The sequence below is a fragment of the Dendrobates tinctorius genome, unplaced genomic scaffold (genome assembly GCF_039654945.1).
Source record: "Dendrobates tinctorius isolate UK_male_01 unplaced genomic scaffold, ASM3965494v1 ptg000172l, whole genome shotgun sequence".
In the NCBI taxonomy this organism is placed as follows: Eukaryota; Metazoa; Chordata; class Amphibia; order Anura; family Dendrobatidae; genus Dendrobates; species Dendrobates tinctorius.
In genome coordinates, this window is record NW_027361839.1 from 5,257,581 (window position 1) to 5,273,058 (window position 15,478).

Genomic DNA, 15,478 nt, shown 5'->3' on the forward strand with positions numbered 1-15,478 from the left:
CCTCACATTATATACAGAGGAGGGAGGGGATCTCTGCGCCCCTCACATTATATACAGAGGAGGAGGAGATCTCTGCGCCCCTCACATTATATACAGAGGAGGGAGGGGGTCTCTGCGCCCCTCACATTATATACAGAGGAGGGAGGGGGTCTCTGCGCCCCTCACATTATATACAGAGGAGGGAGAGGGTCTCTGCGCCCCTCACATTATATACAGAGGAGGGAGGGGATCTCTGCGCCCCTCACATTATATACAGAGGAGGGAGGGGGTCTCTGCGCCCCTCACATTATATAAAGAGGAGGGAGGGGGTCTCTGCGCCCCTCACATTATATACAGAGGAGGGAGGGGGTCTCTGCGCCCCTCACATTATATACAGAGGAGGGAGGGGATCTCTGCGCCCCTCAAATTATATACAGAGGAGGGAGGGGATCTCTGCGCCCCTCACATTATATACAGAGGAGGGGGGATCTCTGCGCCCCTCACATTATATACAGAAGAGGGAGGGGATCTCTGCGCCCCTCACATTATATACAGGGGAGGGAGGGGATCTCTGCGCCCCTCACATTATATACAGAGGAGGGGGGGATCTCTGCGCCCCTCACATTATATACAGAGGAGGGAGGGGATCTCTGCCCCCCTCACATTATATACAGAGGAGGGAGGGGATCTCTGCGCCCCTCACATTATATACAGAGGAGGGGAGGATCTCTGCGCCCCTCACATTATATACAGAGGAGGGGGGGATCTCTGCGCCCCTCACATTATATACAGAGGAGGGAGAGGATCTCTGCGCCCCTCACATTATATACAGAGGAGGGAGGGGATCTCTGCGCCCCTCACATTATATACAGAGGAGGGAGGGGATCTCTGCTCCCCTCACATTATATACAGAGAAGAGAGGGGGTCTCTGCGCCCCTCACATTATATACAGAGGAGGGAGGGGATCTCTGTGCCCCTCACATTATATACAGAGGAGGGGGGATCTCTGCACCCCTCACATTATATACAGAGGAGGGAGGGGATCTCCGCCCCCCTCACATTATATACAGAGGAGGGAGGGGATCTCTGCACCCCTCACATTATATACAGAGGAGGGAGGGGATCTCTGCGCCCCTCACATTATATACAGAGGAGGGAGGGGATCTCTGCGCCCCTCACATTATATACAGAGGAGGGAGGGGATCTCTGCGCCCCTCACATTATATACAGAGGAGGGAGAGGATCTCTGCGCCCCTCACATTATATACAGAGGAGGGAGGTGGTCTCTGCGCCCCTCACATTATATACAGAGGAGGGAGGGGGTCTCTGCGCCCCTCACATTATATACAGAGGAGGGAGGGGATCTCCGCGCCCCTCACATTATATACAGAGGAGGAGGGAGGGGATCTCTGCGCCCCTCACATTATATACAGAGGAGGAGGGAGGGGATCTCTGCGCCCCTCACATTATATACAGAGGAGGGAGGGGATCTCTGCACCCCTCACATTATATACAGAGAAGGAGGGGATCTCTGCGCCCCTCACATATACAGAGAAGAGGGAGGGGATCTCTGCGCCCCTCACATTATATGCAGAGAAGAGGGAGGGGATCTCTGCGCCCCTCACATTATTTACAGAGGAGGGAGGGGATCTCTGCGCCCCTCACATTATATACAGAGGAGGGAGGGGATCTCTGCGCCCCTCACATTATATACAGAGGAGGAGGGAGGGTGTTATGATTTCATTTTCCTCTTCACCATTGAGGTCTGATGAACTCCCTCTTCTGGTGAAGGAATGTAGTGAGGCTGATTACCAAACACCTGAGCTGGTAGAGGATGACTGGGTGACGGGAATTGCTGACTGGATATAAGGCAGCCGACGCCCTTCTGCCTCGCTGGTGATTTCTCTGAGGGATTCTAGGAGACTAGTCTGATTCCTGCTCCTCAAAAGCTAAGTTTTCTGCCTTGCTTTTTGCATTTGTGTTTTGTTTTTATTTTGCCTTGCTTTTCTGGATTCTGCCATTCCCTGCTGGGGTGAGCTGAATTCCTTTGTGTCTTTTTGTGTCTTTTTGCTCTGTCTTCAGAAAATACCTGAGTACTGACATAGTCTTTTTGAAGCCTAGCGTCTTCAGGGCTTTTTTCCCTATCAGCTGTTGGCTCTTGATTTGATAGGGGTTTTGGCGGATTGCAGACAGCAGCTTTTCTATCCTGTCCTGTCTAGTTAGCTTGGGCCCCATCGTTTGCACCGCCTATTTTTCTATCTGTGTTAGTGTTTTTTCTTCTTGCTTCACCGTCATTATATGTTGGGGGCTGCCTATTGCTTTGGGGTCTGCTCTGGGGCAGTTTAGATTTCCCTTTCTGTCTTTAGGCTATGTAGTTCTCCGGCTGTGATCGAGGGGTCTAGGGCATCGTAGGAACCCCCCACGGGTACTGCTAGTTGTTGTTGATTGGCAGACCCCTGAACCTACTTCTCTGGTTTTCTGGACTTAGCCAGTATTTCTGTTTTTGCCTCCTACGGTGACTCATTCATAACAGAATCATCAGCCATACCGCAGATCCTAGGGTACTCAATAGCAGGAAAGAATTGTGTAAAAAAAAAAAAGTGTGTATATTTTCTCCTCTATATCTCTGAGGCCGTAGGGGGAATTTTTTTTTCTCTCAATGGAGATAAAGCAATTGTCTGATCGTGTGGAGCAGCTTGCTGCGGAAGTGCGGGGAATTTCCGCCTACCTTGCTCATTCACATGCTGCTGAACCAAAGATCCCTATTTCTGATGTTTTTTGGGGATCGGTCTAAATTTTTGAATTTCAAAAATAATTGTTAATTATTTTTTGCCTTGAAGCCTAACTCGTCAGGGAGCTCCGCGCAGCAGGTTAAAATTGTCATCTCTTTGCTGCGCGGCGATCCCCAGGATTGGGCGTTTTCTTTGAAACCAGATGATCCTATTCTGACTAATGTGAACGCGCTTTTTCAGGCCTTGGGGTTGTTGTATGACGAACCTAATGCTATTGATCAGGCTGAAAAGACCCTGTTGGCATTGAGCCAGGGTCGAGATTCTGCAGAATTGTACTGTCAAAAATTCCGAAAGAGGGTGGTCCTTACTACCAGGAATGATAGTGCCTTGGCTGCTCTCTTTCGGAAGGGGTTGTCAGAAGCCGTAAAAGATACTATGGTGGGATTTCCTGTTCCCTCTGGTCTGGACGATTCTATGTCATTAGCCATTGAGGTTGATCGGCGTTTACATGAACGCAGGACTGCACGAGAGGTGTTGCCACCTGTTGAACAAGTGTCTGAACCTATGCAATGTGATAGAGTTTTGTCCAGTGAGCAACGTCAGGAGTTCAGAAGGCGTAATAAGTTGTGTTTTTTTTGTGGAGATGCCTCGCATATTATTTCTGTCTGTCCTAAACGAGAGAAACATTGTGCTCACACGTTTTCTGTGGGTGGTGTTCAACCTAAGTTTCTTCTGGCAATTACTCTGATCTGCTCCCTGTCCACATTTTCCACCAAGGCTTTTGTGGGTTCGGGAGCAGCCCTGAACCTAATGGACTTGGATTTTGCTAAACGTTGTGGATTTCCTATGACACCTCTGCGGACGCCTATCCCTTTGAGGGGGATTGATGCTACTCCTTTGGTGAAAAATAAACCTCAGTTTTGGACCCAGGTGTAATACGGGTCGCCCCAGACCATCCAGAAAATTGCAGATTTTTGGTGTTGCATAATCTGCATGATACTGTTGTTCTGGGGTTTCCCTGGTTGCAAATTCATAATCCAGTTTTGGATTGGAAATCTGTGCCTGTGGTGAGTTGGGGTTGTCGGTGTGCCCTTAGTGAGGCTCCGGTTTTTTCCACCTCTCCTCAGTCACATGATGTTCCTGACTATTTGGCGGACTTTTATGATGTATTTAGTGAGAATGAGTCTGCGTCCTTGCCTCCCCATAGGAGTTATGACTGTGCAATTGAACTGAGCCCGGGGTGTAAATTTCCCAAGGGTCGGCTCTTCAATTTATCTGTACCCGAGCACGAGGCTATGCGGTCCTATATTAAGGAGGCGTTGGAGAAGGGTCATATTAGACCATCCTCTTCACCATTAGGTGCTGGGTTTTTTTTTGTGGCCAAAAAGGATGGTTCATTAAGACCTTGTATTGATTATCGTGCTCTCAACAAAATTACTATTAAATATCAGTATCCGTTACCCCTGATTTCGGATCTATTCTCCAGAGTTAAAGGTGTTTGCTGGTTTACCAAGCTTGACCTCAGGGGGGCGTATAATCTTATCCGCATTAAGCATGGGGATGAATGGAAGACGGCGTTTAATACTCCAGAGGGACATTTTGAGTACCTGGTGATGCCTTTGGACTCACTAATGCCCCTTCTGTCTTCCAGTGCTTCATGAACGATATTTTCCGAGACTTTGTGGATAAATTTTTGATCATTTATCTGGATGATATTTTGATCTTCTCCAAGGATTGGGATTCTCATGTGGAACATGTTCGGACTGTGTTCCGGATCTTGAGGGAGAATTCCCTGTATGTCAAGGGATCGAAATGCCTTTTTGGGGTACAGAGGATTTCATTTTTGGGATTTATTTTGTCTCCGTCAACTATTGAAATGGACCCGGCCAAGGTACAGGCCATTTATGATTGGGTTCAGCCCACTTCTTTGAAAGCCCTTCAGAAGTTTTTGGGTTTTGCTAATTTTTAGGGCAGCACGGTGGCTCAGTGGTTAGCGTCCTGGGTTCGAATCCCACCAAGGACAACCTGCAAGGAGTTTGTATGTTCTCCCTGTGTTTGCGTGGGTTTCCTCCTGGTACTCCGGTTTCCTCCGACACTCCAAAGACATACTGATAGGGAATTTAGATTGTGAGCCCCCATCGGGGACAGTGATGAAAATTTGTGCAAACTGTAAAGCGCTGCGGAATATGTTAGCGCTATATAAAAATAAAGATTATTATTATTATTTTATCGGAAATTTATAGCAAAATTTTCTAGTATTGCCAAGCCATTGACTGATCTGACTAAGAAGGGTGCTGATGTGTTGAATTGGTCTCCGGAGGCTGTTTCTTCCTTTCAGGAGCTGAAGTGAAGATTCACTTCTGCCCCGGTTTTGCGGCAACCTGATGTCTCACTTCCGTTCCAGGTAGAGGTGGACGCTTCTGAGATTGGTGCAGGAGCTGTTTTGTCCCAAAAGGATCCTGTAACATCTAAAATGAATCCCTGTGCTTTCTTTTCCCAAAAGTTCTCCCCATCTGAACGTAACTATGATGTGGGGAATCGGGAACTGTTAGCCATGAAATGGGCATTTGAGGAGTGGAGACATTGGTTGGAGGGAGCTAAACATCAAGTCGTGGTCCTCACTGACCACAAGAATTTGATTTACCTGGAGTCGGCCAAACGCTTGAACCCTAGACAGGCTAGATGGGCCTTGTTTTTTACACGTTTTGATTTTGTGGTCTCTTTTCTTCCTGGCACTAAGAATGTCAAGGCTGACGCTCTTTCTAGGAGCTTCTTGGCTGATTCTCCTGTGGTGACCAAGCCTGCTACCATCTTAGGCGAACGGGTAGTTCTTTCTGCCATGTCGCCCGATTTGAGACGTGCTCTGGAAGAGTTCCAGGAGGACAAACCTGAGCGTTGTCCCAGTGGAAAGTTGTATGTTCCTGACCAGTGGAAGAAGAGAGTGATGTCTGAAGTTCATTGCTTCGCATTGGCTGGTCATCCAGGTATTTTTAGTACTAGAGATCTGGTGAGTCGGTCTTTTTGGTGGCCCGCCTTGTCTCGTGATGTCAGGAATTTTGTGCAGTCCTGTGGGACTTGCTCCCGGTCTAAACCTTGTTCTCGCTCTAGTGGGTTGTTGATGCCTTTGCCGGTCCCCAGGAGGCCATGGACCCATATTTCAATGGATATCATCTCTGATATGCCGGTCTCTCAGAGAATGACTGTTATTTGGGTGATTTGTGATAGGCTCTTTAAGATGGTTCATCTTGTACCACTCCCTAAGTTGCCGTCTTCCTCTGAGTTGGTGCCCCTGTTTTTGCAACAGGTGGTTCGCTTGCACGGGATTCCTGAGAACATTGTATCTGATAGAGGAGTTCAGTTTGTGTCTAGATTTTGGAGGACTTTCTGTTCCAAGCTGGGAATTCAGTTGTCCTTCTCCTCTGCGTTTCACCCTCAGACCAATGGGCAGACGGAGAGAACAAACCAGACCTTGGAGTCGTATTTGAGATGTTTTATTTCCGCTGATCAGGATGATTGGGTTTCATTTTTGCCCTTGGCCGAATTTGCTTTACATAATAGAGCTAGTTCTGCCACTTTGATGTCACCTTTTTTTGTAACTTTTGGTTTCATCCTCGATTTTCTTCAGGGCAGGTGGAGCCTTCTGCCTGCCCAGGTGTTGACACTGTCGTGGAGAGAATGCACCAGATCTGGGACCAAGTGGTGGATAAGTTATCTCTCTCCCAGGAAAAGGCCCAGCGGTTTTCCAACCGACATAGGACAATTGGTCCCCGGTTTAAGGTGGGTGATATGGTTTGGTTATCATCAAAAAATATCGCTATGAAGGTGGCTTCTCCTAAGTTTAAGCCTAGATTTATTGGACCTTACAAGATTTTGGATATCATTAATCCGGTCTCTTTTCGGTTGGCTCTTCCTGTCACATTTAAAATCCATAATGTGCTTCATAAGTCCTTGTTGAAGAGGTTTGTTGAACCAGTAGTTCCTGGGGTGGCACCTCCGGACCCTGTATTGGTTGAAGGTAACATGGAATATGAGGTAGAGAAGATAGTGGATTCCCGTCTGGCTAGACGGAGACTCCAGTATTTGGTTAAGTGGAAGGGTTATGGTCAGGAGGATAATTCCTGGGTCTCTGCCTCTGATATTCATGCCAAAAGATTGGTGCGTGCCTTTCATCGGGCTCACCCTGATCGCCCTGGTGGCGTGGATGAGGGTTCGGTGACCCCTCCTCAAGGGGTAGGTACTGTTATGAGTTCATTTTCCCCTTCACCATTGAGGTCTGATGAACTCCCTCTTCTGGTGAAGGAAGGTAGTGAGGCTGATTACCAAACACCTGAGCTGGTAGAGGATGACTGGGTGACGGGAATTGCTGACTGGATATAAGGCAGCCGACGCCCTTCTGCCTCGCTGGTGATTTCTCTGAGGGATTCTAGGAGACCAGTCTGATTCCTGCTCCTCAAAAGCTAAGTTTTCTGCCTTGCTTTTTGCATTTGTGTTTTGTTTTTATTTTGCCTTGCTTTTCTGGATTCTGCCATTCCCTGCTGGGGTGAGCTGAATTCCTTTGTGTCTTTTTGCTCTGTCTAAAGAAAATACCTGAGTACTGACATAGTCTTTTTGAAGCCTAGCGTCTTCAGGGCCTTTTTCCCTGTCAGTCTGTTGGCTCTTGTTTTGATAGGGTTTTTGGCGGATTGCAGACAGCAGCTTCTCTATCCTGTCCTGTCTAGTTAGCTTGGGCCCCATCGTTTGCTCAGTCTATCTTTCTATCTGTGTTAGTGTTTTTCTTCTTGCTTCACCGTCATTATATGTTGGGGGCTGCCTATTGCTTTGGGGTCTGCTCTGGGGCAGTTTAGATTTCCCTTTCTGTCTTTAGGCTATGTAGTTCTCCGGCTGTGATCGAGGGGTCTAGGGCATCGTAGGAACCCCCCACGGCTACTGCTAGTTGTTGTTGATAGGTTCAGGGGTCTGCAATCCGATAGCTGCCAACTTCTCTGGTTTTCTGGACTTAGCTAGCATTTCTGTTTTTGCCTCCTATGGTGACTCGTTCATGACAGGAGGGGATCTCCGCGCCCCTCACATTATATACAGAGGAGGAGGGAGAGGATCTCTGCACCCCTTACATTATATACAGAGGAGGAGGAAGAGGATCTCTGCGCCCCTCACATTATATACAGAGGAGGGAGGGGATCTCCGCGCCCATCGTGATATAAACATGGCTGACAACAGCTGCAGGACATGATGACAATAATGGGTCTGTGGCCTGGCCTCAAGGTGAAGGATATGTGCACCTCCTTGGCGCAGTGCTTTCCGCCCAAGGCCTTGATGGCTTTGGCAGTCCCAGCGTACGGCCATTTCCCTCCTTGTTCTTCTTCTTGTCCCACGGTCACCTCCACCCCAGGAATCACCATAGCGGCCAAGACCGGAGCGATGCAGCACAACCTGCAGGAGAGAGCGGGGAGAGAACATGAGACAAAAACACACCATATGGGTGAGAAGAGATGGCCCCGAAATAGCAGAGAGCGCGGTGAGGAGAGACAGCTCCGAAATACCAGAGAGCACGGCGAGGAGAGAAAGCCCCGAAATACCAGACGGTGGCCAGGCTCCATGGAGATGATCGGAGAAGCCAGGTTGTGACCCTCCGGTCACCTGGCCTTGTACCTGAATGGACCGCTATCTCCCTACACTTGTCACTACCTCCTCTCTGTGTGTACCACAGGTGGGATAGCCCACCCTGGGAGCGCTGATCTAACATCTGCCATTATCCCAGCTAATCAGCGGAAGGGCAAGACTTTAATGGGCACCATCTTGGGGTATTTTGCTGGGACGGTCCTATGTGTTATCTGCCTGTTTTGTGTCACCTTCACCCTGTGTTGTCGGAGTAGCGATATGCCCATGTTAAAGGGAGAGCGGGCATTCGGCTAGACGATCCCTGGTCCATGCAGTACCGGCTAGAGAACCGGGGCACCCGTCAACCCCCTGTGTCTCCACAGAGCTCAATATTCTGTATAGAGGAGGCATGGTGGCTGATGTCAGAGGTAGATTGTTACTCGGAAGCATCCGGGTCCAAGATCAACCGGGATAAGTGTGAGAGTCTCTGGTTGGGAGGAGGAGATCCTGGTTTTGAGCTCCCATCCTTCCACGACCCAAAGTCTCTGCAAAAGTCCTTGGCATTGAATTTGGCCAGGGGATTACCCCAAACAAAATTGGGACAGCAGGCTAGAGATCGCCACTCAGGTGAACCAATGGAAGGGTTGGTCTTTGACCCTCAGGGAAAGGGTAAACCTGATCAAAACTTACCTGCTCCCTTTACTGATTTATCTGGGCAGTGTGTGCATCTTGCCGAAGTCTCTCTGGACTCGGGTCTACAGTTTGTTCTTCCAACTGTTATGGGGGAATAGACTCAACCTGGTCAAGAGGGAGGTTACTTACCATACGAGGAGATTAGGAGGGTTGGGTATGGTCAACCCTGTGGTATTCCTTGTGGATACCTTCATTAAGATCAATATTGCAAACCTCTGGAAAGAGAGGGCTCCTCCGTGGGTATTCTCCTGTAGGGGATGGTTTCAGCCTTTCTTCCAGGAATAGGAGACAGGAGGGCAAGTGAAGGATCTTCGCACACCGCATGGACATCTTCCGGCTTATGCTACCTTGGTTCTGAAGGTAATTCGCCAGTGGGGTCTGGGAATGTGGGAGATCAGGACTCTGCCAAGGAAACTCCTTGACAATAGGGTTCTGATGACCAATTTCCAGAGGCCTCTGGTGCTCAGGGATTGCCCTCGGGACCTTGGGGTGGGTTTGCATCTTTTGAATTCTATCGGGATCCCCTCAAAGTTTTGGGACTTGGCTTGGCGCTGCTTCCATGGGAAACTGTGTGTGAGGGACAATCTGAAGTGTAGGAGCTCTGACGACAGGAACTGTCCTCGGGAGCATTGTGGTACCGTGCTGGAAAGCATGGACCATTTCCTGCTGCATTGTCCCTTCAACAAAGAGGTGTACAACAGGGTGGGCGCCTCCATTGGTTGGTCTCGGCTGGTCGGTCTCTCCTATGCGAAGTGGGCTTATGGAGCATTCAGAGACCTTGGTGGCCGGGACCGCTGCACATTATTTCTAGTCAGCGCAGTGGTTAGGTATCACACGTGGAACGCACGGTGCTTAGTATCGATGCAACGGAAAATCCTCCCAGTGGACGATGTGTTTAGGACCATACTGGGTGACCTGGTGAAGGTGCACTCTCTGGAGTATGAGAGACTAGGCACACGTAGAGCAGCTCTCCTCTGGAGGGGCTTTTCTTTTAGTGTGCCCTAGTCTGGTCATCTCCTTTCCTGGTGGTGGGCTGCCGCTGACACTGTAGATTTTTGTTTTGTGATCGGTATACAGTGAGGTAGGGCTGCAGGCACCGAACTTGGGCTTTGTGATTTGTGGGTGTTGTAGTGTTTGTTTCTGTATATATTGTATACAGGGATATAAATTTGGGTGTAGGTGTTAGGTTGGGTGGTGGGAAAAGGGGGGAGGTGGGTTTATCTTGTGGGACTATGTGACACTGGGGTGTTTGGGGAAACACTGGCACTGCCTGATCTGGCCTATGGACGCTGGACATGGACTGAGGCATGAGACGCAGGACCAGCTCTCAGGTCAATACGGGGGTTGGGAATGGTGGGCTTGTGTGTGGGGTGTTTAGTTTAGTCTTGTATATATTTGTATAGTTTGTGGTTATTTTATATACCGTATATACTCACATATAAGCCGACCTGAGTATAAGCCGAGGTCCCTAATTTTGCCACAAAAACTGGGAAAACTTATTGACTCGCGTATAAGCCTAGGGTGGAAAATGCAGGAGCTACTGGTAAATTTCAAAAATAAAATTAATTGAGACATCAGTAGGTTAAATGTTTTTGTATATCCATATTGAATCAGGAGCCCCATATAATGCTCCATACAGTTCATGATGGCCTCATAAGATGCTCCATACAAAATACACCCAATATAATGCTGCACAAAGGTTAATAATGGTCCCATAAAATGCTCCATAAAATAATATGCCCCATTTGCTCCTCCATAAAGGTTATGACCCCATAAGAAGTTCCATAGATTATGCCCCATATGCTGCCCCATAAGATGTTCCAAATGTTGCTCGATAGATTATGCCCCTTATGCTGCCCCATAAGATGCTCCATAAGATGCTCCCTATGATGCTCCACAGATTATGCCCCATATGCTGCCCCATATGATGCTCCATAGATTATGCCCCATATGCTGCGAATAATGAAAAAAAAAGACATACTAACCTCTCGTCGCTGAGGTCAGGTGCCGGTGTCCTGAGCAGGCGGGGACACCGGTCAGGTGCCGGTGTTGCCACTAGCTCAGACCCCAGCACCTGAGATATTCAACTGTCCCCTTTCCACCGCCACGCGCCGCTCTGTCTGCCGGGTCCTCTGTCAGTGACTGTTCAGGCAGAGGGCGCGGCGCGCACTAGCTACGTCATTGCGCCCTCTGACCTGAACATCACAGCCAGAGGATGCGGAGAACAGAGCGGCGTGCGGCGGTGGAATGGGGACAGGAGAATGTCACATATACTTACCCCCTCCTGGCATGGTCTCTGCAGCCCCTGCTTCTCCCATGGTCTCTCGCAGCTCTTCCTTCCTTCAGTGTTCATGTGGCACCGCTTATTTATGTCATGAATATGCGCATATTCATGACTTTAATGAGCGGTACCACGTGACCGCTGAACACAGGCGATGGAGACCTTGGGAGAAGCAGGGGCTGCAGAGACCATGCCAGGAGTGGGTAAGTATGATCTGACACCCCCACTCCCCCTCTGACCCCCAGGAGTATATGACTCGTGTATAAGCCGAGAGGGGCACTTTCAGCCTTAAAAAATAGGCAGAAAATCTCGGCTTATACTCGAGTATATATGGTAAATTAAAAAAAAGTTTATGTATATAGTTTTAGTTAGCTATTGTTTATTTTATTTGGTGAACGGACCAGAAGGTGAAAGGAGTTATTATTCAGTATATACTGAATGTGTGTACACAGTGACTGCACCAGCAGAATAGTGAGTGCAGCTCTGGACACACCCAGGAAGAGGAGGAGCGTCGCAGCTGAGCGTCTGCAGGCTGGGGTTTTGCTAAGCTCCTGGGAAGGGAGGTTTTTTCTGCAAGGACTTTCCATCTGCCCCCTTCCCGGGAAAGAGGACTCTCCCTGGGACTGAGCGCCAGGGCTGTGCCCCTGGCTCCCACCCCCCGGCAAGCCAGCTGGGGGTGGGGGGGCCTCATCCACCATCAGGAGGCCGAAGGCACAGCCAGCCAGACCCAGGGATGGGGAAAAAGCGGACCCCAGGGGGCCGCAAGGCTCCAGGGTCCGGGACCCCTGAAGTGAAGGCTGTGGCGGGCCCTTCCCCCGGAGGTGCAGCAGCCGGCAGAGGTGAGGCGGGGCCCCCCTTAACATCTGGGGCTCCAAGGTTGCGGGAGAGCCGGCTACCACCTACGCCTCCCGCATCCATGCCCACCTCTCCGAGTACGAGGAGGCCGGCAAGCAGCTCAGGAGACTCCGGGGGGAGTTGGAGGGAGCCCGGGTCATCAGTAAAAACTGGCTCCCTGCCTCAAAGAGAGCGGAGGTCACCGCCGCGGTCAAGCGGCTGAAAGGGGTGATTCGGGCCCTGGAGGACCGGTGAAGTTCCATCATGGCCGTCAGCGGCCCCTTCCAGGAGAAGCTGCAGAACGAGGACCGGTTCAGGGCCATGGCCGGTGGGTCTCCTGGGGGGTCAGGAGTCCCCATCCAGGTGGAGGAAAGCGAGGAGGAGGAAGAGCAAGATGGCGCCCACACCACACCCGGGCCGCCTCCACCTGAAGACCTGGCGGACACCAGCGTGAGCCAGGTAACATGCAGTGGGATAGCCCCCGAGCAGGTGGCTCTCCCGCTGGACTCCAGTAACGCGGAGGAAAGCGGGAGCGAGGGGGAGGATGGAGGGAGCGGGAGTAGTTCTGAGGGGGGCTGCCTCATCCTTAAACAAGTACAGCAGACGGAATCCCCAGCACGGTTTGGCACGCTGTTGTTTGGGTATGAAGTCTGCCTGGAGGATGAGGCAACCGGGAAGAGGAGAAACAGGAGGCGCAGGCGTAAGGCCTCTGAAGGCGTGGAGGAACAACTGGCTTTTGCTCCTCTTCCCGGGGCCCCTCTTGTCCCGCTGTGTGGAACCCGCTACCCACCCCGGCTCGGGCCCTGTGGTGGGTCCGCAGCGAGGGAGCGGGGAGAGAGATGACTGTTGTGACCTGACTGTCGCATCTGGTGACAGTTCAGACCAGGGCAGCGACATGGAGGTCGGTGCTGGTTGTGGTGTTGGTGTCCGGGCTCAGCCCTCGGTGGCAGGGGGGGCTGGCCTGGAACCAGGTAAAGTTGGTACTGCCAGGGCCGCACCTCCGGCGGCGAGTGCTGGGGCTTCTGGACCCCCCACGTACGGATCCGCTAAGTCTGGATCACTAGTGGGGGTCCAGAAGCCTAGGAAGGGCGAACAGAACATCAAGCAGCAGCTGAGGTGGTGCAAAGTGCTGGTCGCTCCCATGTCGGCGCCTGTGGTGAGAGCGGGGTCTCCGGCACGTCGACCCAAAAAGGGGTCCGTGCAGGGGGCTCCGCCGCCGCTGGGCGACGAGGGGGAGTGGCCGGCCTTGCCTGTCTCAAGTGGTGGGCATAGGGTGGTGGCGGTGGTCTGTGAGGGGGGCGTGGCCTCCCCGAGTGTTGCCCGGCCTGCAAAGGCTGCGGCGTGCGGGGGGGGCATGCCCTCGTTGGCCGTCGTCCCACCCGCTGCATCTGCATCGCCCGGGGGGCGTGGCCTCGCAAGGGGTCGCTGCTCTGCCCGTGGCGTGACTGGCGGGGGGAGTGGCCTCAGCGGTCGCGGCTCCGCCCGCTGTGCTCGCGTCACCCAGGGGGCCGTGGCCTCGCACGGGGCCGCGGCTCTGCCTGGGGTAGCTGCGACCGGCGGGGGGGCGTGGCCACGGCAGGCCTGCTGCCCTCTGTCCCACCCACCCTTCCAAGTAATGCTGTGCTGCCCCCAAAAGCTGGCGGGGAGTTGTCGGGGTCCCCGGCCCACCTACCTTCATCTGAGGGTGCGGGGACTCTGGCGCTCCCTGGTAAGCCGGCGGCGGGGGTGAAGAAAAGTGCAGGGCAGGGAGCGGTGCCAGTGGCCGTCCCTGCCCAGAGTAATGAAAACTCAGCAAAAGAAAAAAAAATGGAGCTGAAACCAGGAGCTGCTGTTGCTCCTAGGCCCAGCCAGGGCAGAGTGCATGATGTCATCTGCACTGAGGCATTTAAAGGGGCAGCGGCGCTCCTGGACAGGAGCTGGAGTAGCTCCCAGCAAGAGAGCTCAGGGCCCCCAGCAGGCAAAGAGAGGAACTGCACTGGTTCAGGAAATGTAAATAATGTAAATAATGTAAATATTGTTGCTATGTTCACCAATTGTGCGAGTGAGAGTGAGAACGAAAGCGGAGTGGACATATTTGAGATGTATGCTGAAGTGAATGGTGATATGAGTGACATGGATGAGGGAGTGAGTGCTACTGTGAATGTGGGTGAGTGTGCTGGAGTGAATGCAAATAATAAAAGAGTGAATGGGAGAGTGACTGGGAGGACGAATGAGGGTGCTGGCACAAGTGGTGGTAGTGGTGGGAGGGCTGGCCCGTCTGCCCCTCCGGCCGCGAGACCCCAACGCAATTATGCGGGGGCCGCGGCTGGGGGTCGGGGTGGTCCTGGGGGGGTCTCCTCGCCTCCGGGCTCCAGGGACGGCGTTTCACACCGCCATTTCCTGGAGGCTCTCAAAAGGGGAGATAGATCAATAGTGGTAGAGGGGAGGACGGTGGACTTGTCTTTCTGGATAGAGAGACACGGCCTTGCTGCCTTCCAAAATCAAAGGGAGGGAAGGACTGTTTGGTCTCTCCCCACAGCCGGGCAGGGGCCGCCAAGAAGGAATGTGGTCCGTCTTAGGTGGGGGGCCAGTGAAGCCTGCCAACCTAGGAGCAAGGTGGTGGAGCTCCTCCTTAAGATGGGCTTCGGGGCGAATGACATCTTTGCCCTGATGCATCCTTCGGCGTCCCGCTTCTTCGACATCAGCTTCGTGCGGCCAGAGGGGCTTGAGCTCTTCTGGTCGAATTACGAGCTGGTGCGAGAAGAGCCCGGATGGCGAGACTTCGTGGCTCAAGCGGTGTCTCGCCAAAATTCCGTCAAGCGAGTGACCGTGGTTACATGTAACGAGTCGCTCGCAGGCGTGGACATAATGACATGGCTTTCTCGTTACGGGGAGGTCACCGAGGTCCCAAAAAAGAACAGGGACGAGTTCGGCATCTGGTCGGGGGGCTGGACCTTCATGGTTAAATTGAAGGTTTCCGGTGGCACGGTCACCCACATCCCTTCCTCGGCGTTCCTGGGAAGGGACAGGATCCTGGTCTTCTACCAGGGGCAACCGAAGGTCTGCCACAAGTGCGGTGACCCCACCCACTTCAGCGCCAACTGCAAGGTGCAGACGTGCGCGTTGTGTGGTGGGGTAGGTCACCTGGCCGCCTTGTGTAAGGATATTCGGTGCCACCTGTGTGGTGTCCTAGGTCACCCTCTCAGCCGCTGCCCTCGCTCTTTCTCTAATGCCGCCGCAGGCCCAGTGGGGGGAGACCGTGGGAGGGCAACCCCCGGTGGCGCTTCTTCTGCTGTGACAGGTGGTGGCGGAGGAGGAAGGGCTGAGGGGCCAGTGAGGAAGGGCAATGCTGCAAGGGGCCCCGCGTACCAGCGGAGGCAGG

The 15,478-nt window shown here is 52.2% G+C and overlaps 1 protein-coding gene across 3 annotated transcripts in view; it reads right to left on the minus strand.

Annotated features, from left to right (window-relative positions):
* Positions 1 to 15,478, minus strand: part of LOC141053909 (glutamine amidotransferase-like class 1 domain-containing protein 3, mitochondrial) — a 137,822-nt gene that overhangs the window by 1,214 nt on the left and 121,130 nt on the right. For all 3 annotated transcript variants that reach the window (XM_073551077.1, XM_073551076.1, XM_073551078.1), the window contains one exon: positions 7,985 to 8,141. In XM_073551077.1, the coding sequence (XP_073407178.1) occupies positions 7,985 to 8,141 (157 nt within the window). The remainder of the gene's footprint in view (positions 1 to 7,984; positions 8,142 to 15,478) is intronic.